This window comes from Spermophilus citellus, assembly GCF_964194105.1.
Source record: "Spermophilus citellus genome assembly, chromosome: 10".
NCBI lineage: Eukaryota > Metazoa > Chordata > Mammalia > Rodentia > Sciuridae > Spermophilus > Spermophilus citellus.
Genome location: NC_138197.1, coordinates 129,792,921 through 129,816,648, shown reverse-complemented (window position 1 = coordinate 129,816,648; position 23,728 = coordinate 129,792,921). Strand labels below are relative to the sequence as shown.

Genomic DNA, 23,728 nt, shown 5'->3' with positions numbered 1-23,728 from the left:
AAAACAACAAAAAAAAAACTTCCCTCCCATCTATTTACTGGACATGCTAATACATTTCCCATCCCTGCAATAGAACACGAACTCCTGGTGAAAAAGGGTGTCTTACAACTTAAAAAAAAAAAAAAAAAAAGTCACTTTTACTCACTATCGACCACAAACAATCTTCTTCAAGTCCTATCAATGAATTTACTAGGCCTTGAGAAGAATAAATCTTACCAGGCCAAAGAAAATTAAGGGAGTTGGTAAAATGCTCCAGTCAGTAATACCTCAATAGACCAAAGATGCCAGAAGCATAACTCTAAAGTAAACATTCATGCCTAAAAAATAAAATGATAACACCACAGGTCTAACTGAAAAAGGAATGGCCTCCATCAAAATGTTCTGCTAAGGATGGTAAGCCACTGGTGCATAATATTATTTTGACAAAGTAAAACTGACATTTCAAAAATCCTTATCATCTTTTTAATGTATACATTAATCTAGTGGTTGACATGCTGGTATATTTTATACTTTGCCCTGTACCTCTGGGAAGGCGGGGAAGGTAGGGAAGGTGGGGAAGGCATAAACCTAAGCCAATCTCAACACATACAGTAGGACCACCCATCATCCCAGAGTCTGTTCTTTTCAGTATACATAGCAGTTAAGTGCTTACAAAGCAGTGACAGAACATATTCACTGAGCAAAGATGGCAACGGATCATCCTTCTCATTTCTACTCAGATTATCAAAAACAGATTCAAGAAACTTTTCTAGAACTTACCTGTTATTAACTGTTCTAGTCAAATTTACCAAAATATTTTTATAAACAGTTTTTATGGTCTTTTCTGGAGAAAAGGGGTAGGATAAAAAGGCATTTCATTATTGAATGATTCTGCCCTAACCATACCAAATAAGTAAAATGCTCTCTTTTTTCTTGGTACTGGGGATTGAACCCAGAGGGGCTTTACCACTACACTACATCCCCAGTCCTTTTTGAGACAGGCGCTCACTAAGTTGGTTAGGCTGGCCTTAAACTTGTGATCCTTCTGCCTCAATCTTCCAAGCCACTAGGCCCAGCCCAAACTAAACAGAAATTTCCATGAATAAAATGCAAATACTGAAACAATCATAGAGGTGAAAAGATAAAAAGTCTCTTTTTCTCCCCATTTTTGACATACAAAACTTAAACATGAATCAACCTGGAAATTTTTTACTATACTTGAGCATTAAATAAGTCATTTTCATTCTATGTCAGGGGCTAATCTTAGAAGTTCAGAAGCTGGGATTTAAGTATTAATTTGTTTTGTAATACTTCAGCATGTCAACCCACTGGATTTCAGTTTTCATTACTATAAGAGTAAAACACTCAAACATCCTTTGTAGGTATGTGCTTAACACTAGAAACTTTGAAAAAGTTTCTGGGATCTAGCCAGGGACACGCCTGTAATCCCAGTACTCAGGAGGCTGAGGCAGGAGGATCTCGAGTTCAAAACAAAACCAGTCTCAGCAATTTAGCGAGGCACTTCGAAACTCAGCAAGACCATCTCTAATAAAATATAAAAAAGGGGCTGAAGATGTGGCACAGTCATTAAGCACCCCTGGGTTCAATGCCCAGTACCAAAAAAGAAAGTTTCTGGGATCCAGAAGTTTTGGCTCATTTTGGCCAGTTCTAATCATAATCAAATATCAAAGAACAACTTCCTTTTACATTTATAAAATAGTAAAGCTACAAGTCAAAAATGTAAAGTTGTAAATTTGAAATGTGAAGTTTTAAAAGTGCCTCGATTAAAAACTGCCTGCAAACTTACATTATACAAAAAAAATATCAAAATGTAATGGTGCTCAGCATGAAGTGAAGTTCAGAGAGTGGCAGGTTTTTTTTTTTTTTTAAATACTTATCCCCTACCCCTCACCCCCCCAAAAAAAAAAATCCAGAGTGGTTAAAATTTGAAATTGTACAAAGAATTCCAGGAGTAAAGAATTGATAAGGGGGGTGGGAGATTAACTCTCACTACAAATTTTAGAAAACCGTTAAGATCAAATTCAAGAATTAGTGAATTAACTAATTCCAATGTTTAAGGACTCTTTTTTTTTTTTACATTTAGGACTCATAATATTCAAAGATATTTCAAGAAGTAAAACAGTTTTTGCTTATTAATCTGGTATGACACTACCAAAATGAGTTAGCCCAAGTTGATAGAAGTTAGTCAAGGGCACAGATCAGTAATGGAGAATAAGTAGTGCACCTGAACAGACAAGAACAGAACTCCAAGTTTAAACTGCTCAAATCAGGACTCATCAAAATAAAGCATATAAAGTTTTCCCTACAACAGTTACTAGCTAATGTAAATGTAAAATCCATTACCACCTTAGGCAAAAACTAAGGAACAAAAACTGTATTATACAAAAACTGAATAACACAAAAATCTACAGGAAAATACATGTCTTTTAAGATGATTTTAAAATCTGAATGACACCACAGTAAGTGCAAAGAACAACATATTAATGCGTATGAACTTGAAGAGAAAGAGCTTTTTTAAAAAAAAAAAAACAAACCCTTAAAACTCCAGAAACTTCAAGGCACAGGCACAGATCAAAGTTCACACATGGCCAATGCTTGTTCTTAGGAAGAACACTGTTAAGACTCCTACTTCTCAATTTTTGCAGGTTAACTTGGACCTGTGACTTATATGATACATCTAACTCTATAAAAGCAAAAAATTCAAAGCATTTGCTATATCCTCGTATTTTCATCCTTTGAGATGAACTCTACTTAGAAACATGCTCTAGAAGTTTTCTACAAACTTAAAGGGTACATTTAACTCCATTATGCACTCTCACTGGCAGATGGAGGGATGACGTTGTGCCTGTTCTCAGGGAGTTAAAGAGATGCTCATAGTAAGGGGGAACATCTTGGGGACTGTCAGATGGCCAGCCATTCTTCCTCTTCATTATCCTGGCATCTCAAACAACTACAACTGCAAAAGGGAAGGTTGCTGGCCATCAGGATAACACCATTAAACAGTAAGTAGGAAAAGAAAAGGATGATGGAAGAGATTTCCCTGAATTTCCTCTAACAAAGGGACTGTCTACAACTCAAGGAAGAAAGGAACCAGAGAGCTTTTAAACTGAAACCAAGACCTTCAAATATATTTGAAGCGTATACGGACAAAAACAAACACAAACCTAATGCATATTTTAAAACTTTTGTACAAGCAATTCACGTTTGAAGTTCATGACTGGGACACTTTCAACTTCGAATTTCGATTTCCAAACACATAATTCCAGAAAATCATTTATCTTTTCTCTCCCCACTCACCATAAAAAAGTGACAAACTGCAAAGAAAATGCCTCTACTCTCCCAAACCTAAAAACCAGAGTTTCAGACATTTTGGTCTCAGAGAACATGAACTGGGAGATGTAAAATGAACTGCGCTCCATATTGATTCTTAAAGCAAATAAGGAGGGAAAAAAAAGGCTAAAAATGGTCGGTAAGAGCAAATAATTTTGTTAAAACTTTACGTCAAACTTGAGATCTACTATCTCACAAACACAAAACCAAGATTTTTTACATCCTATTTCTCAACAGAAAATCTTCTGAAAGGAGCAAAATCTTGAAAAGGAAAAGTGGGAAAGTAAAGGAAACAGAATAAGTATTACGAAGGAGAAAGAATTCAAAATCCCTCAATTACTTACAACAAAAATCAAAACTAAAATCGCATAAAAAATTCTTACACACAAATGCATTGGCATTTCTCAAATTAAACTGCATTGGAGCAACAATAAAGGCCATTTCCATACAGCACTCACTTAAGAGCTCTAATTCCAGAACACACATCGATATGACATAGTGTTGCAACGAATGTATCAGGAGGCAAAGAAAATGGTTGGGCCACTGGACGTCTTCGACCAGCTCATTCAAACACCTTTAAAATTAATTACGGGGCAGGAAACTAGGAGGAGAGAAAGCGAGGAAAAATACAGAAGAATAAAGGTAGACTGAGCAGAAACGATGAAGGGGGATGTGGAAGGCCGGGGCTCCCCGATACTAACCTGTGCCATCGCTGGCCGACGCCGAAAGGGCCGGAGATGAGAGTTTAGGCCGCTTGGCTGAAGGCGGCCCGGGTTCCACCACATTCTCGGCCATTTTTAATTCTTTCGGAGATACAGGAGGGGAAAACGAGAATCCTCAGGAAATATCTTCTTCGGCCTGGGGTCCCCGCCCCGCTCCCAGGGGTGGGCTTGGGGGCTCCGCCGACACCCGAGGGGGGTGGGGAAGTTCCTTTTTCTGTTCGCCGGGTCGCGGTGGCTGGAGAGGGATGCGGACTCGATAGGAAAGGTAGGGGCAAGTGCGAGGGGCCGGGCCTCCGCCGGGCCCGGAGGAGGGCACAGGAACAAATCCGCCGAGCGCGTCCGCTGCGGCGAATTCCCAAGAACTCGCGGCTCTAGAGGCGCAGTCCCCGGCCCGCCACGGCCGGACGCTGCCCAGCCAAGGTCTCTCGGAGCTCCGCCGCCGCCATCAGCCTCTTCCTCCTCGGCGCTGTCCTCCTCCTTCTCATCGCCACAAGGAGGCGGGGGCGAAAAGGGGGGAGAGGAGGAGGCGACGAGAGACACTCACCTCCTCCCGGTGCCCCCTCCCGGGCCTGCGCCCCCACCCTCCGAGCCCTCCTCCTGCCGCCGCGCTCCGCGCCGCTGCCGCACCGGCCCCTAATGGCCGCAGAGAGCTCACCCGAGCCGAGAGCCAGGCTGGCGCCGCCGCCTCACATCGCGCGGCGGCTGGCGGAGGCGCGGCGAAGACGCCGGGCGCGGGGCTCGCCGGCCCAGAGGGCCGAGGGGGCCGGGCCAGGCAGCGCCGCCCGTCCGCCCGCGCCGACGCCGAGCCCACCGAGGAGGCCCCGCTCGGGCGGCGGCGCAGGCGACCTCCTCTCGCGCCGCGCTCTCCGGCTTCGCCCTCCGCTCCCGCGGAAAATAAATAAATACGGCCGCCGCTACGGCCCCCACCCCCGGCGGCCAGGTGCCGGGAGCGCCCGCCCCCCGGGTTCGGCTCGGGCCGCCCTCGGCGGCGGGCGAAGGCGCCGCGGGGCGCGGGGTTATGTAATGGTCCCCCCTAGGCGTCGACGCCGGCCGGGCTCCCGGGCCGCGGTGGGGGTGTGTGCGGGCGAGACGGGGCTGGGGGTCGCCTCAGCCCGTGCGCCCCGGGCCCCCTGCCACTGTCTCGGCCCCAGCCGCCGCTCTCCGGCCCGGCTCCCCTCCGCACTCTCTCGCTCCCGCAGTTCGCACTCAGCCCGGCGTCCCGCCTGCCCACTCTCGCCCGCTCCCTCTCGCCCTCTCTCCCCCCCAGCCTAGCACACAAACAAGATGGCGGCTGTTGTTTCTTCCCTCTGCCGAACCCTCCTTACAGGCTAGCGGTAGCGACGGCGGCCGGAAATGAGCCAAGGGGGGGTGAAAAAAAGGGGAGGGACTGGGGCTCCGGAGGGAGGTGGCTGGGGGCGGGGCCTCGCCTGAGCCGCTCACACAATGGGGGAAAGAGGAGCCGGGGGCGGGGCCGGTTCTAATCACGGGATCCGCTCAAGGCCCCAACGCGCTTGGCGCTTCCGCAAACTCCCCCGGCGTCACCCGGCGGCCCCCTTTAAAGGGGAGGGCTTTAAGGGGGGGACCAGGGGCGGACTCGGAACCTATTTTCCGTCGGTGGACAGTTACGGGGGAAGGTGCTAGGGCTGGGTCTCCGTGTAGAAGACCGGTGGGAACCGGGGTGAGGGAGCCCGGGAGCTGCGCCCCAGAAGGCGCCAAGTCACGGCGCAGGTGGACTAATAGGAGTGCTGGTGGGGAGGGCCCTGAGTCCCGGGCCCTTGAGCGGCCGGTCTTTCGACTTGGCCGGTCTATCCATCAGGTAGAGGATACCCGCCGCCCCGGGTTTGAGGACAGAGACCCCGTGCACCCCCTCTTTCCTCCAACGTCTTCCCAAAAAGAATGGCTCACATCTCCAGACCACACTTATTACGAATTGTTCCCATTTTCTCTGAATTTTCTAATTTTTTGGACAAGCATATTTATTACTTTGGCAATTAGAAAAATAACAGCAATGGGAGGATGTTTTAGGTCCAAACCCAAAATCTTGACCATTAAACTGAAGGTTTAGGGTATTTTTAGGGTATTTCTTTTTGCCCATCCCCAATAGACCAGCTTAATAAAAGACCACATTAGGTGGTGCCTTAAATAGAGTGTATGGGGTAAAAGCAGAAATGTAAGGTACTAAAGGTAATGTAACTGCGAAAAAACAACAAAACTAACGAATGGAAGATGTTTGAAGTCTGGTGTATGGAACAAGAAGTTTGCAGTAGAAAGAAGAAAGTATGCTTTAACATTCCTACACACTACAGGATTCCCCTGTGTTTCTTCCTTGGGTAAATTGGGACTGGAGAAGATAGCAAGGGTGTAAATGGCCTCCTAAGGAAACCCCAAACCACTGTCTATCAAGATGATTAAAAGCTTTTTCTCATATTTTACATCTTATGCTCCTTAGTTGGTGTTTACATATTGTTGGGCCTACTTCCCCCCCACCTACCCCAATGATGAAGAGAATAAGAACCTAGGAGTAGGGTTGGGGATGTAGCTCAGGGGTAGAGAGCTTGCCTAGCATGTGTGAGGCCCTAGGTTTAATCTCCAGTCCCAAAAGAAACTAGGTGTGAAGATCCTATAAAACAACTCAAGGAGTCTTGGAAGATGAGCTCAGTTGCACAAACAGTAAGCCTAGTTTACCCAAACTTCAGTAGAAAAGCAGGCAGATTGAAAAGGACAATACTTATTTATCTTAAAACTGTTAGGGGATAGATTCATGTGTAGGGGGAAGAACAAGATGGACCTTTAGGAATCTTTAACAGTGTATACCTCTGTTCACAGTAATGAGGACAAAGGAAGGAAATGAGGATGACACCTGGAACCATGGTCTGTGATTTCCTTGTGAGAGGGTTGCTTACCCAATTTTTGAAGATTTCTGACCTTAGAAAAAATATTTGACTAGTTTTGCAGAAGATCCACCTTGGGTCTTCCTATTCAGACATACCCTACCCACCTGGCAAAGATACTGTAAGACTCAGTTTAAGAAGTAGATCAAAGGAATAAGGCACTGTGGCACACTCCTGTAATCCAAGCAGCTTGGGAAACACAAGGAAGGACCACAAGTTCAAAGCCAGCCTCAGCAATTTAGCGAGGTCCTAAGCAACTTAGTGAGACACTATCTCAGAAAATAAAAATGGAGGGGAGCTGGAGATGTGGCTTAATGGCTAAGTACCCCTGAGTTCAATCCCTGGTATCAAAAAAAAAAAAAAAAAAAAAAAAACAGGAAATCAAAGGAGACCTGAAAAACATGCTATGAGAAGATTCCACAAAGAAAATGAGAGGTCTAAGCAAGTTGCAAAGGCGCCTGCCTTTAATTCCAGGGTCTCAGGAGGCTGAGGCAGGAGGATTGAAAATTTGAGGTCAGCCTCAGCAACTTAGTGAGACCTCCTCTCAAAATTTAAAAAAAAAAAGAGGGGGCGGGGCCTGGGGCTGTAGCTCAGTGGTAAAGCACACTGAGTTCAGTACCAAAAAAAAAAAAAAAGGGGTGGGGGGAGTGAGAAGACACAGTCCTGGCCAAGAGGGAAGGTTCTAAGTAAATAGAGAACTCTGATGCTTGGTGTATCTTCCTGGGATTTAAGCCCTGGCTTTTTACCCAGGATGATGTCCTGAAGTCTGCCACGTTAGAAGTGTGTGTGTGTGTGGGGGGGGGGGTCCAAAGGCAAATCAGATGAGACTTAAGATGATTTACTTTTTTTTTAAAATCATCAGCCTGGATTATATCTAATTTAATCAAATAAAAATTTAGCCAAGCATGAGGTATTATGTGCAGATCAAGAATGTATTCTTGGGGCTGGGGATGTGGCTCAAGTGGTAGTGCGCTTGCCTAGCATGCGTGAGCATTGGGTTCAATTCTCATAAAAATAAGAAATAAAATAAAGATATTGTGTCCACCTAAAACTAAAAAATAAATATTTTTTTAAAAAGAATGTATTATTGGAAGTGGGCTGGGGATATAGCTCAGTAGAAGAGTGCTTGCCTAGCATGCAGAAGGACCTGGGTTCATCACCCATTACTAAAAAGGAAAAAAGAAAGATTGCCACAAAAATGCATTTATGCTGGGCACATGGGCACAAGCCTGTAATCCCAGCAACTCAGGAGGCTAAGACAGGAGGATTGCAAGTTTAAGGCCAGCCTCAGCAACTCAAGGATACTCACAGTAATTTAGCAAGACCCCCCCCCCAGCTTTTTTTACTTGTAGATGGCACACTGCCTTTATTTTTATTTTTTTTAAGAGAGAGTGAGAGAGGAGAGAGAGAGAGAATTTTTTAATATTTATTTTTTTAGTTCTCAGTGGACACACATCTTTGTTGGTATGTGGTGCTGAGGATCGAACCGGGGCCTCACGCATGCCAGGCGAGCGCGCTACCGCTTGAGCCACATCCCCAGCCCAACCCTGCCTTTATTTTACTTATTTGTGTGTGGTGCTGAGGATCAAACCCAGTGCCTCACATGTGCTGGGCAAGCACTTTACCACTGAACTACAACCCCAGCCCAAGACCCTGTCTTGAAAATTAAAAAAAAATAAATAAAAAGGGCTGGAGAAGCAGCTTAGTAGTAAATTTCCCCTGGCTTCAATCCCCAGTACCAAATAAAAAGAGAAAAGAATGCATTCATGAACAAGTCGTTGAGGCAGGGGCATGGTGGCACATACTTGTAATCCCAGCTACTTGGGAAGCTGAAGCAAGAGGATCACAGGTTCAAGGTTAGCCTCAGCAATTTAGCAAGACCTTGTCTCAAAAAAAATAATAAATAAATAAATAAATAAGAAGGTCTGGGGATGTAATTTAGTGGTAGAATGCCCCTGGGTTCAATGCCAAGTACCTGAAAAAAAAAAAAAAAAAAGGAAGAAGTTGTTGGTCAGTAGCTGGGGAGCCCAAGAGGCAGCAGACTGGCAGGTAAGAATAGGGATACTGAAGTGAAACAAGATGAGATTTAAATTCTGGCTCTGTGATGTAGTAACTGTGTGACTTGGGCAGACTCATCATTTGTTAAGTAGCTTTCATGATTAGACCTAACTTATTGTAGGGCTTTGATATAGCTCAGTGATAGAGTGTGTACTGAATTTTCAGGAAATCCTGGGCTCCATCCTCAGCACAACCACTATCAACACCACCACAACAAAATCACCCCTGTTTTATTGTAAGGATTAAACATGAAAATTTATGAATAAGGCTTTTTGAAGGGCTTGGCACATAGTAGTAAGCACTCAGTACACCATAGCTGCTTCAAATCATTTTTTCTAAAATGAAAAGGATTGTATGCAACTCAGAAGGATTACTCAGAGAATAAAAATGAGATGAGTGCATGTTAGGCTTCTCCATAGTCAGAAATAAATATCCCATATGATCATCCAATTTCAAGACATTCTCTGTGCACCTCACAACCTTCTGATAACTAACCTGTCTTCCTTCCCAGGTGTTCTGATTGCCAAAGAGAAGAGCCTTAGGGAGTGGGTTCAAGATTAGGAGGAGAAGGGCCTGAGCTGTGGCTCAGCGGCAGAACACTTGCCTAGCATTTGTGAGGCACTGGGTTCAATTCCAAGCACCAAATAAAATCGAATAAAATAAAGGTATTGTGTCCATCTACAACTAAAAAAAAAAAAAAAAAAAAAAAAAAAAAAGAATAGGAGGGGAGATGCATTACTCCAGTGTGTGTTCATCAGTCTACATCTGGCCAATTTGCTGCCCATATTGTCCTCAGTTTACCTCCTTCCCTTTGCCCTCACATCTACACATTTTTTTTTTCTTTTGGTCTTCCCTATTCCTATGACTAATTTCTCTGTCCTCCTACTTTACCAGCTAGACACCTGAGAGACATCCATGAAAACACATAGTCCTCCCTAATCCTCTTCCATCATCCCAAATTGTCAGTCTCTTCCTTTGGACTCTACTTCTGAAATTATCTTCTAGTTCAAATGCATTTTGAGTCATGTGAAAGTATTACAAAAATTAAAAAGGCTTGTATCAGTGTGGCCTCAACATTGTTTTTGCCAAAACACTTGCCGTCAAGGGAAGAATGGTTTGTGCTTTTGGGTTGTTCTTGCAAATGGGAATGTGAATGTGAACAGGGTTATGAAAGTGGCTTCACACCCTTTACAAGAGGCTGATTTATATACTCACCCAAAATATTGTCAGCATTTACAGGGATGCGTTTTTATTTACATCACATTTAATAAAATGTGTTCTTGGAAAAAAGGATGTGCAGAATTGGGTTTGCATACACTGTTGGTGGGAATAGAGCACTGGTGCAAACCAAATGTTTATAGCCTTTGAAAATCCCAGGATGTATAGGACACAGCCTACAAGTGCATAGAGATGGTATGAGAATATTTCCTGTAGTATTGCAGTGGCCTCCCTCGCACTTCTGCCAACAGAGGAAACAAACTAACAACCCATGTGTAGCTAAATGGTTAAAAACAAACAAACAACCACCACCAAAACAACAAAATGATGCAGCCTGGCATGGTGGCACATGCCTGTAAACCCAGTGACTCTGGAGGCTGAGACAGGAAGATGGTAAGTTCGAGGGCAGCCTTAGCAACCCAGTAAGGCCCTCAGCAACTTAGCAAGACCCTGTCTCAAAATAAAATAATAAAAAATGGCTGGGGCTGTAGCTCAGTGGCTATACATCCCTGGGTTCAATTCCCAGTTTAAAAAAAAAAAAAAAGGGCTGGGGCTGAAGCTCTGTGGTAGAGCACTTGCCTCACAGATGTGAGGCCCTGAGTTCAATCATCAGCACCACATAAAAATAAATTAATAAAAATATATTTTAAAAAAGACTCACAAAATAGCTTTAAAAAAACACACACAACTGTGGATGTGATTCTGCATATATGAGATACCTAGTTTAATCAAATTTCTAGAGACACAAAGCAGAATGCTGGTGTGCATGAAAGGAAAATGGGGAGCTATTGTTTCATGGGAACAGAGTTTTAGTTTCAGAAAATGAAAAAGTTCTGGAGAAACATAGTAGTGATGGTATGAATATACTTAATAACACTGAACTGGATACTCAAAAATGGTTAAGATGGTAACTTTTATGATATGTGTATTTTAGCACAATCTGTTAAAATTTTTGAGGACTGGGGATGTAGCTAAGTGGTAGAGTGCTTGCCTCCTATAGAGGGGAGGGGCACCCTGGGTTTGATCTCCAGGACTCTGAAAAAAAAATCAAGTGTACTATCATGGAAAGATATCTATATATTGCTAAGTACAAACAGAAGAGGTTAGCAATTATTTGATGACTCTATTTTTATAAATGTAATTATTAATAAAAATGGGTTAGAAGCCAGGGGAATATGCACCAAACTGTTAACAGTTTGGGGGCAAGAGAAGTGTTGTGGGGAACTGTCATTGTACATAATAAATGTTTGTGATGCTTGAAACTGGGACCCAAAAGAATTTTTTTAAAAACGTCAAGGGTTTCTTTGCTGTTAGGATAAGTTTCATGTGCAGGAAATGGTGCCTGCCCACCTACCACATTTCTCTCCGCTTCCCTCTTTGCGGCCAAGTAGAATCATTTGTATACCATTTGTGCCATGCTTTCTCTGCCCTTGAGACAGCATACATATATTCCTGTGTCTGAAATCCTTACCCCTCCCACCCCTTTTCCCATCTAATTATCAATCACCCATCAAGTCTCAGTTTACACATTTCTTTTACAATAAAGCCCTCACAGATCTTCCAGACTTCTGTGTTGTCCCCAACCAGCACCCTGTGCTTTTGAATGGCTCCACATTGCACTCTTCATTCTAGGTGCTTAGGTTCTTGCTGGTCCTTTCCTTGTGATAACAAAAAAGATGACTGTGTTGTTGAACTTTCTCTCCCCAACTCCTAATTCAAGACCTGATGCATACCAGGGATGCAACTCAAACTTCTTGAACAAATGAATGGATACCATTGAGTTTTGAATCTCATCTGGGACGGGGGTCCCTCTGCTCCAACTTCATCTATTCTACCATAGCAACAAAGACTTTGTGGTCTTGGAAAAGACATGATCTATCTTACCTGTCCATCAGGGTGTCAGTCAATCTCTGTCTTTCCTAGAATTTTCAATATTTTGATCTGGATTCTTTATAGTTACATCAAGTAAGTGTTTGTGCTCATTAATGATCTGGAAACTGGAGCCATAAAGCAAGCAAAGTGTCCTTCATGGGGCTCCTAAATGGTTCACTTCAATCCTGATGGTGCTACATCATGCCTAATGACATAGAAGGTGACAAGGATTGAACTCAGTTCTCCCAAATCCAGGCCTCTTTTTACTGAACTGTTGCTACTTCCTTAGTGGGGAGGCAGGTCTCAAGCTTCTTCAAAACTCCAGTACCTAGTACAGGTACTGGCGCAGAATTCATGGCCAATGAATGCTTGTAGAATGAGGGAAGGAAGGAAGGAAGGAGATAAGAAGGAAGGGTGTTGTGTGCACATAAAAACATTCACAGAGAGCTGGGGTTAGCTCAGTGGAAGAGCACTTGCCTAGCATATGTAAGGCACTGGGTTTGATCCTCAGCACCACATAAAAATAAATAAATAAAATATGGTGTCCATCTACAACTAAAAAATTATTAAAAAAAAAAAAAACATTCACAGCCTTGCACACACACACAATATCTTTTCTATAAAATTAGAACACTGCCTACCAAACCTATAAAAGCAGACACAGAGCTTGTCACCTTCTATGTCATTAGGCATGATGTCCCACCATTAGGACTGAAGTGAACTAGCAGAATCTAAGGTAACCATGCCCTGAACATCCTTTATTAAGCCTTTCTTTGTGCTCAACATTGTGCTGAGTGGTGTGAATTCAAAGATGGAGGAGTCAGGCTAGGGATACAGCTCAGTGGCAATGCAGTTGTACAAGGAAAAAAAAAAAAAATGGAGGAGGCACTCACTGTTCCTGTCCTCAGCACACCATATACTTGGAGAGAAACTCAGACATGAATAGTTACTGGACACAGCAAGGCTCCCTTTAGCCTAACAAGGATGTCTGGTTTGTAAGCAGAAGTGCTTGATTCCTGGCACCTGGTGCCTAGGCAGAAGAGGACACAGAGTGGGCCCAGCCATACCATCAGGGATCACTGGTGTCATGCTGGGAAGTTTGGGCTGAAGTTTGTCCTTCTTTTTGCTTGGAATAGCATAACTATAAATTAACACATCCATAAGGAAATTCATGGAATATTAAAATGTGTTAACAGTATTGCAAATACAAATGTGATTGACTTCAAAATAAGAAGAACTGTGACCTAAAATCCCTCCTTTATATTCAAAAAGGCTGCTCCAAAGGATGATAAAAGAGATAGATATGCAAATCAGATGTTTTTCCATTCCTGGTAGCCCCTAAACTTATGTCGTGTGTATGGTAACTATAGCCACAATGTGTGGACCTATCAGACTGGGACTCTACCTAAAGGATCTCAAAATAGCTCTGCTCTGCTCTGCAGCAGGCAAGCGTCTGCTCTATTCGGCAGTAGCTCATTCTTTACTATTGTTGCTATGTGACAAACTATTGGCTCCCAGTCTTAATCCAAGCCTGCCAGAGAAGGAGGGTGGGCAGAGGGCTTTGGGAGAAGCATCTTTCCTAGAATCTAATGTAACAAGCCTGTCCTGAGCATGTCTTAGGTACCCCTCCAGTCCCTTGCCCTGAAGATACAAATATCCAATTCAGTTCAATGAACATTCATGAATGCCTATGTGGGGGCACTGTGCTGGACTCCAGGGATAAAAGATAATAAAATTCAAATGGCTTCTTTTAAATAGTAAACCCACTATTTAGAGAGAGGCAGACTCATGAACAGACGACTACAATGTAAGGTAGTCAATACAACAATAGAGGATTGGGTGCAACATGGACACTCAGAGGGGGTGCTTCAGGTGGGTGCATCTTTGGACATGGTGATGTGCTTGTGGGATACCAATAGGGAGGTCACCCGGGGACAGCTGGACATATGGGTCTATAGGGAAATCCTGGAGGGAAGGACTTGCTGTCTAGTGAAAGAAGGAAGTCTAAATACTCAGTACTCTGTAGTGAACACTTATACAGAGGTTCATGCAAGACAATGTGACAATACCATGGAAATTTTTACATTCTTGTAGTATCTGAATCATGAATAACTAAGAGTAGTTTCCTCAATTAAAAAAAAAAAAGTAGGGGGGAAGCCTAAGCAAAATAATTGGACAACTCCTTGGGTGGGAGTCCAGGCGTAGGTCAGGGGAGCATGACCAAAGCTGCCACAGCCAGCGCCACGAAGCCCAGAACCCGGACAGTGGGCACAGGCTTACTGGAGAACTGAATATATGGCATAAGATGGCGACATAAGATGTTTTGGAGAGTTGAGGTCATTAGAGGCATGGCTGCACTGTTCCATGCTTCTCCTACCTGACAGAACATTCTGTGTGGGCCTCCAAGACCACAGGACTCCAAGTGGATCTCCACAAAAAGGAGGAAGACTTGATCTGTTCTGCTAATTGCAACCTTATAGGTTGACTCCTTAAACTACTTTGATTCATCTTGGTGTAAATCACAATGAGGGGCATTCTACCACTGAACTTTATCCCAAGTCCTTTTTATTACTATTTTGAGTCTCACAGACAGGATTACTGGCATGTGCCACAGAACCTAGCTAATTCTACTACCCATTCTGTTTTGGGGGTTTTGTTTTTGTTTTTTGGTACTGGGGTTTGAATCCAGGTGTGCTTTACCAATGAGCTACATCCCCATCCCTTTTTATTTTTTATTTTGAGACAGGATCTCATTAAGTTGCTGAGGGCCTCACTAAATTGCTGAGGTTGGTGTTGAACTTTCTTTTAATATTTTTATTAGATTTTGATGGACCTTTATTTTATTTACTTATTTATTTTATTTACTTATTTATATGTGGTGCCAAGAATTGAACCCAGTGCCAAATGCATGCTAGGCAAGCGCTCTACCACTGAGCCACAACCCCAGTCCTGGTGTTGAACTTTCAATCCTCCTGCCTCAGCTTCCTGAGTAGCAGGGATTACAGGTGTGCACCACCATGCCCAGCTTATTCCTATCCTTTTTATTTTATTTTATTTTATTTTAGCTTTATGTTCATACATAGTAGTCAGGTTCATCCCTATATTCCTACACATTCTTGAACCTTAGTTTAATTCTAAACTTTGACCTAGTTCAGTTTCCCAGGTAAGGGAAACAGACTCTAGAAAGACCTTGTTGTTGGAGCTAAGAGTATAGAAGAACTGGTGGGAGATTCATGAAGTCATTTGCTTGTTTATCAAAAAGGTATTGAATGAAGTTGGGTGCCATGGGACATGCCTATAATCCAAACAACTTGGGAGGCTGAGGCAAGGGGATTTCAAGTTTAAGGCAAGCCTCAGCAATTTAGCAAAGCTCTGTCTCAAAATAAAAAATAATAAGGTCTGGGGATGTAGCTCAGTGGTAAAGCTCTCCTGGATTCAACTCCCAATACCTGCCCTGAAAAAAGTATTGAATTGGCACCTCATGTGGCAAAGAAAGGATCAATTTATTTGATCTATAGAGCTCTTACAAAAGCATAAGCAAAAACATGGGCACCCCCCTCCCCCCCAAAATTATAGGCAGTTGTGGCCAATAAACTGTACAGTGAGCCAAATAATTCTCATCTCCTTGAGTCCACACCTTGAGTATAGACAGAATCTGTGACTCGTTTCTAACCAATAAACTATGGCAAAAGTGATTGGCTGTCACTTCCAGGTTATGCTGGATACCTAAGACTCCATTTTAGCAGACTGTATCAAGAGATTCTCCTTGGGCTAGGGATGTGGCTCAAGCGGTAGCGCGCTTGCCTGGCATGCGTGCGGCCGGGGTTCAATCCTCAGCACCACATACCAACAAAGATGTTGTGTCCGATGAAAAACTAAAAAAAATAAATATTTAAAAAATTCTCTCTCTCTCTCTCTCTCTCTCTCTCTCTCTCTCTTTAAAAAAAAAAAAAAAAGAGAGAGAGATTCTCCTTGCTGGCTTAATGAAGCAATGAAATAACCAGCATGTTGAGGAAGCCAATTGTGGTGGTCCTAGGATCTGCCATTAGAGGCCTCCAACCAACAGCAGTCCAATGCCAGGCTCCTCAGTCACACAGCCAAAAGAAAAGATTCTGCCTACAATCTGAAAGCTCTTAGAAGAATGTTTTTTCTCATTTGAGACTTTGGATTAAAATGCAACCCAGCTGCTGCCCTGGGAGACCCTGAGCTGAGCAGGAGACCTCAAGAAGTTGTTCCCAGACTCTTGATTCATCAAATGTGAGATAATAAATATCTGTATTGTTTTAAGCCACTGACATCATGGTAACTTGTGCAGTAACAGAAAATAAATGCAACATTTTAGGAAAGGAAATAAAAATGAGTCTTATAAAAGTTAGTCTTATAAAAATGCATGTGTTTATATAAATCAAGTCATGGTTTAACATTTTCGAAGGTATATTGTTCTCCCTTTCTTGTCCCCAGCCACCTAGTCTCAGCCAATTTCTTACATATGCTGCAGAGATAATCCTTGTATATGTAAGCAACCAAAGTTATGTTTCTTTATATGTTAACTTTTTCCTTCTTATTTAAATGGTATTGTATATTATATATGCTATTCCTATCGTTTTATTGTTATTTCTTGTGGAATGTACTATTGTCTTAGTCTTTTTCTAATGCTGCTATGACAAAATGCCTTAGACTGGGTACATTACTAACAATAAAATTGTTTATAATTTACAATTACAATTTTGGTGTTGACATTCAGTCCCTGGAGAGAACCTTCTTGCTGTGTCCTCATACAGCAAAAAGACAAAAAGGAATGAACACTGCCTGCTTGATAAGGTCATTGATCCTTTGTGTAGCAAGAATTATGTAAATTAGCATTCATGGCAGAGCTGTCTCTAATACAAGAAAAATGGAAAGCCTTAATGTCCATGCATAGTAAAGTGGAAAGATAAATTGTGGTTTTTTAATACAGTGGAAATCACACAGCAATGAAACAAACAAATCAGAGCTTCATGCACTGACACAGCTGGACTGCATAAATATCATCTTGAGCTAAATCAGTAGGTAACAAAGGAGTATAATTTTCTTTATATAAAGGTCAAAGGGGTGAAGCTAAACTGCTGTACAGTGTCTGAGGATTCATGCAAAGCAGGAAAAGGTATATTACCCAAGGAAAGGGGAGGAGCCAGGCATGATGCCATGCCTGTAATTCCAAAGACTCAGGAGGCTGGGGCAGGGGAATCCCAGGTTTGAGGCCAGCCTCAGCAATTTAAGAAGATCCTGTCTCAAAATAAAAAATGGCAGGGGATGGGAATGTAGCTTAGTGATAGAGCACCCCTGCTTTCAATCCCCAGCATCATACAAAAACAAAAACAAAGCAAGGAGCTCTTCCCTCATCCTAATCACTACCTGGCAGAGGTCCCACCTCCTAATACCATCATTCTGGTGGTTAGGTTTCAATATATGAATTGTAAATTACAAATGATAAAAATTATACAATCACAGTTCTGGTGTTTGACATATACAATCAAACCATAACAAAAATTTTTGGTACTGGAGATTAAACCCAGGGGTGTTTGACCATTGAGCTACATCCCTAGTACTTTTTATTTTTGACTTTTTCACAGGGTCTTGCTGAGTTGCTGAGGCTGCCCTTGAACTTGCAAACCTCCTGTCTCAGCACCCTGAGTCAATAGGATTACAGACATGTGCCACCATGCCCAGCTATATACTTTTCTTTGATAACTTACTCACTTAGCTCAAGATTATTTTTATGCAGTCCAACCATGTTGATGCATGAAGCTGTGCATTTTATTGTTGTGTGGTTTCTACTGAATCAATAAAATGTAATTTTGTTTTTCTGTATTACTATGGATTAGCACCTGAGGTTTTCCATTTTGGGGGTTGGAGGTGTAGCTAATTGGTAGAGCACATGCTTAGCATGCACAAGGTCCTGGGTTCAAACTCCAGCACCCTTCCCCCAAAAGTTTTTCCATTTGTATTGTATAAAAGCAGTTTTACAGGGCTGGGGTTGTGGCTCACTTGGTAGAGTGCTTGCCTCACATGTGTGAGATGCTGGGTTCAATTCTCAGCACCACATATAAGTAAATAAATAAAGGTCAATCAATAAATTTAAAAAAAAAAAGCAGTTTTACTCTGTGCACTAATTTACACAACTCTTGGGATACATGGACAAGACTTCTTCAAGGAGTTCAGACATTAGGAATGGAATTACTGGGATACAGGATATGAACATCTTCGGTTTTTCTAGATAAAGCCAAATTGTTTTTTCTTAGCGAGTTTACCAATTCATATCCCAGCCAACAGTGTCTGAGAGTTCCTGTTGTTCCACTTCTTTGACAATATTTGGACTATGAGATTTCTTTCTTTCTTCTTTGGTTCTGGGGATTTAACCCAGGGTGCTTAACCACTAGCCACATCCAGCCCTTTTTTTGTATTTTATTTAGAGACAGAGACTCACTGAGTTGCTTAGGTCCTCACTAAGTGGCTGAGGGTGGCTTTGAACTTGTGATCCTCCTGCCTCAGCCCCCAGAGCCGCTGGGATTACAGGTGTACACCACCACACCCAGCCAGATTTCTTAATTTCAACCACTCCAATGGGTATGAATTGCTACCATTTCATCATTTTAAGTTTTAATTTGTAACTCCCTTCTAACCTATTTGAATTTCTTCTTTTGTGAAATGCCAGTTTAAGTTTTTGTCCAATTTTCTATTGGTTTGTCTTCAATCTGGTTTATAAGTTTCCACTTTGTCATTTGACTTTTAACTTTGCAAATGGATCTTACTTATGATAAAATGCTTACCTTCAATTATAAAAAGGGATGTGACAAAACTACAACAGCACTCTTTTTGTCATGATCAGATTGAAAACACTGTGTTGACAATCTTGTGAAGAATGTATAGTAGTTCATTATAGATGGGAGAGCAGATGAGTGAACTTCTATGAGATCAGTCTGGAATATCTAACACACTATTAGATGCACACACAGTTTGACTCAATAGCTTAATTTCTTGGGATTTATCCTATGGATATAATCACTTTTGTGATTAAGGCTATTCAGGGTAACATTGCTTATAACAGCTAACAACTGAAAGGAATTTAAGTGTGCATGATGGAAGATTGATTAAACAATCTAGGACACATCTTTAAAAAGGGACACCATGCGGAATTTTTTTAAAAAATCAGTTTCACATAAGCTGAAAGGGATTATCTTTCCAAGATATAAGGTTAAGTAAGAAAATTCCATGTGCAGAATACTGTGTAGAAATTCTGCCATATCCACAATATCTGTACATATATACTTTTATTTACATAGAATATCTTGGAAGGATCCTCAATAAAATAGGTACAGTGAGAGAGGCTCAAGGACTGTGTGGTTGAGGAACAGGGCAGAAAGAGACTTTTCTTTTTCTTTTTACTCTGTGTCCCTTTACATCCTCTGGATTTTTTACTATGGGCATGTATTACCCGTTAAAAGTAAATTAAATAATAAATTTTAAAATGATTGAGCTACACACTATCATGGCATATGCTTACAATCTTAGTGACTCGGAAGGCTAAGGCAGAAGAATCACAAGTTGTTCAAGACCAGCCAGGGTAACTTAGCGAGACTCTGTCTCAAAATAAAAAATAAAAATGGCTGGGGATAGCTTAGTGGCAGAGTAGTCTGGGTTCAATCTCCACTACCACACACACACACACACACACACAAAAAAAAAAAAAAAAAAAAAAGGGTGGGGGGAGTATTCAGCTCCTATTATGGGCTAAGTTGTAGAAGAATGGTGCCGAACAGAACAGAAACCTTGCCTGCAGAGGCTCCTGGCCTAGTGTCAGGAGTCAGAGTCCAGCACTGCATGGATCTGACCTGTGGTGAGCACTGTGACAAAGCACACAGAGGCACTCTGGAGGGAAGTGGTGCAGAGGAGTGACATCCAAGAGGTGGACAGGCAGCTGGAGGTTTACTTGGGGAGCAGAAAGAAGAGGGAGCCACTCCATAGAGGTAGCTTATGGCTGAGAGGCCCCAGCTGAGGAAATGGCATTTGTGGAGGGGAGCAGAGCTCTGTCCATTTGAGGAACTGAAAGATCTCCCCTCAGCCGGAAGCTGACATGAGTCAAGTTTGGTTTTCAGAAACAGTTATGCTAGAAATGTGGAGAAAGGATTGAAAAGGGCAAGACCGGAAGCGTCTGCAGTTGTCAGACAAGAGGGGATGGGAGGTTGGATTAGGAGAGTGGCAGTGGGGAAAGAAAGGATGGGATAGATTCAAGGGATTCTGAGAATGTAGGTTCTACAGAGTTAGTGATAAGGTGATGGAGTGGGGGAGAGAAAATGGCTATAATAATAATGATCAGGTAGCAGCACCTGTCCACTACTTGGCATGATTCTGTCATTCAGTCCTCTCAGCAAGCTAGGCAAATAGATACTGCCATAATGAGAGTCTGCAGACAGGAAGGCTAAGGAGGTTAAGGAACTTGCTTGAGGTCACATAACTAGCATATGGCAGAGAAAAAATTAAAGCCATTTGTCTGGCTACCAAATTCTTGCTCTTAACCCATCTCCTAAGGGTGACTTCCAGGTGTACAGTTTGAGAAACTCAGTGATTGATGATGCTATTTATGATTATATTTATTAAGAAAAAATACAAGAGAGGCAAAATTTTGAAGCAGAAAATGTGCATTTGAATTTTTAGTTTAATGTTTCTTCAAGACGCACAAGTTGGTTATAATACTTATTATTTAATGTATGTATCAATACAACATTGTTATAAAATAATTACACATGTTATGAAATTATATAATTAGATAAAATTCTATGTGATATTGTTGTATATGTAAAACATTATATATTGTTACCTACTTATGTAGGTTTGTATGTATGTATATATATACAAACACACATATACATATATACATATATGCATACACACACACACACATACATATGGGGGGTGCAGAGAGAGAGTTCTGAGTTGAAAAAGTGATGATGTGGGCACAATCAACTTATAAATAGTGCCACCAGGTGTAGAGGTACATGCCTGTAATCCCAGGAATTCAGGAAGCTGAAGCAGGAGGATTGCAAGTTCTGGGCCAGCCTCAGCAACTTAATGAGACTCTCAGAAACTTACTAAGACCTTGTATCAAAATTAAAAAATAAAAAAGAGGGCTGGGGATGTGGTTCAAGCGGTACCGTGCTTGCCTGGCATGCATGCGGCCCGGGTTCGATCCTCAGCACCACATACAAACAAAGATGTTGTGTCCACCGAAAACTAAAAAAAAATAAATATTAAAAAATTCTCTCTCTCTTTCTATCTCTCTTTCACTCTCTCTCACTCTTTCTTTAAAAAATATAAAAATAAATAAAAAAGACTGAGGATGTAGCTCAATGGGAAAGTACCTCTTGATTCAATTCCCAGTATGAAAGAAAGAGAAAAAGAAAGGAAAGAAGGAAGGAAGGAAGGAAGGAAGGAAGGAAGGAAGGAAGGAAGGAAGGAAGGAAGGAAGGAAGGAAGGAAGGAACCTAAGTCAAAGGAATGGGTGAAGCTAAACTGTGATAAACTAAATAAGAGGAAAGAGAATCAAGACAGCTTTTTAAACAGATAAGTTACATGATGAAATCTTGTTAATAGGAATTTAACACTGTCAGCAACATGAAAAATGTATTTAGAAAAATAGGTAGTAGAAACCCTAGCTGGACTCACTGGCACACACCTGTAATCCCAATGACTCAGGAGACTGAAGCAGGAGGATCTCAAGTTCAAAATCAGCCTGGAAAATTTATTGAGACCCTGTCTCGAAATAAATGAAAAAAGGTTGGATATATAGCTCAGTGGTAGAGGGCCCCCAGGTTCCATCCTAGTACTGGAAGGAAAAAAGGAAAGAAAAGGAGTTAGAAAAAAAGAGAAACTCTGATAGATGCTTTCATTATCATTTAGTTTTCTTCCAAGTATTTTCAACAATTCTGTGCCAGGGACCACCCAGCACAGGGAACACAGAGACAAACCAGATCCTGTCCTAGTCCTCTTGGAACTTTGGGACCATGAATGGAGTGAGATCAGTGAAACTCATGCTGTGAGAAAGGCAAGCTGGGCTTGTGGTGCTGTGGGAGCACATAGAAGGGAAAGGATGTCCAATCCAATATGGCGGGCATGGCTTCCTTAACAGATGAACAAGTAGTGACAGGGCAGGGCATTGGGGGTGGAGGGGTAGTAGGGGTAACAGTGAAAATGACATATTTAGTAACTGCCAGGAAGTCAGTCAATCCGAGGCAATGGGTGCTTGTGTGGAAAAGGAAAATAGATATGGCTGGAGATGGAGATATAATCCTGAAAAGCTTGGTGTACTTGAACAAGGAACTTGAATTTTATCCTGAAAATAGCAGTAAGACTTTAGAGGTAAAGAGAGAAAGAATATGGCCAGATGACCCTTCAAAAACATCAAAAAGATCCCCATGGCTGTAACATGGAGGATGGGCAGGAGAAGACCAGATATCAAGGAGGATAGCTAGGAGGAGATTGTCACAATCCACAATCCACAATCTTCCTCCTAAAAGAAATTTTGCTCCCTTTGACTAAAATGTCTCTCTCTCATCTCCACCCTTTGAGGTACCTACCTAATAAATATCTAGATAAATATATCCAATAGGTAGAAATAATGATGTGGAACACAATAAATAGTTAAAAAGTGAGATAAAGTCCTATAAAATGACAACATATAATTAAGACTTGAAGTTAATGAGCTTTCCAGCAAGAGTGGATAGAGACGGTCAGGGACCTTGGAGAATCACATCACTTAAGGAGCTGACAGTGAAACATGGGGCCATGGAAAGATCCGCAAGACATGATCATGGAGGAGGGAAGAGTGAAGAGCTGTAGAGGTCAAGGGGTTAGGGAGTCTCCAAAAGCAGAAAGTCTTTCTCAACATCTCCTTCTACCAAACACCTCACATCCAGTCTATCAGCTGAATAGAGAGAAGAGGAGCAGAGAGGACAGAGAGGAATTTGTTAAAAAGTGCAAGAAAACAAGAGGATGGATTTGAGGAATATTTAGCAGTTGCATTTTTAAAGTTGGTGGTTGATAAGCTAGCCAGATGTAAGGTTGAGTTCACAATATAGGGGACAATGGTGCTAGTAGTAGACCAGGAAAAGTAGACCGAGGACAGTGATGCCCCCTGGAAGTTGTACACTGCAGAGGCCAACTGATGCAGCTTAGAATTCATGGTCACCAATCTCCTGGGCCCTTCAACAGTGTGGAGAACATGGGTGTGAGTGGTTCCCCTGTAGTCATCTCTGTCTCCACGAGACCAGTTCCAGCCTTCTCTATGCTGAACTCCAAACTCCCCTGCTTCCTCTCTCACTGTCTACCCCACAGAGCAAAGTCTTCAGAACGTAATTCATTCACACCCCCCTACTAGATGCCTGTTTCTTTTTTCAGTTTCAGTAGTCTGGCAAAATGACCAAACTCTACCAAGATTAGAGGAAAATTTAGGAATCAGAGATCTAGCTCAGAATAATTCACAGCTAGGCTGGGATTGGGGCTTAGCGGTAGAGCGCTCGCCTAGCACGGGTGGGACCCAGGTTCGATCCTCAGCATCACATAAAAAAATAAATAAATAAAGGCATTGTGTATCTATCTACA

The 23,728-nt window shown here is 42.2% G+C and overlaps 2 protein-coding genes across 3 annotated transcripts in view; one reads left to right on the top strand and one right to left on the bottom strand.

Annotated features, from left to right (window-relative positions):
- Positions 1 to 5,374, bottom strand: part of EP300 (EP300 lysine acetyltransferase) — an 82,613-nt gene extending 77,239 nt beyond the window's left edge. For both annotated transcript variants that reach the window (XM_081310492.1, XM_081310493.1), the window contains exon 1: positions 4,032 to 5,374. In XM_081310492.1, the coding sequence (XP_081166618.1) occupies positions 4,032 to 4,125 (94 nt within the window). In that variant the 5' untranslated portion in view covers positions 4,126 to 5,374. The remainder of the gene's footprint in view (positions 1 to 4,031) is intronic.
- Positions 5,375 to 5,495: 121 nt separating this feature from the next.
- LOC308659047 (activated RNA polymerase II transcriptional coactivator p15-like) overlaps positions 5,496 to 23,728 on the top strand; it is a gene marked incomplete at its 5' end in the record, with an annotated part of 34,111 nt that continues 15,878 nt past the window's right edge. The window contains one exon of the mRNA XM_081312039.1: positions 5,496 to 5,686. Within this exon, the coding sequence (XP_081168165.1) occupies positions 5,496 to 5,686 (191 nt within the window). The remainder of the gene's footprint in view (positions 5,687 to 23,728) is intronic.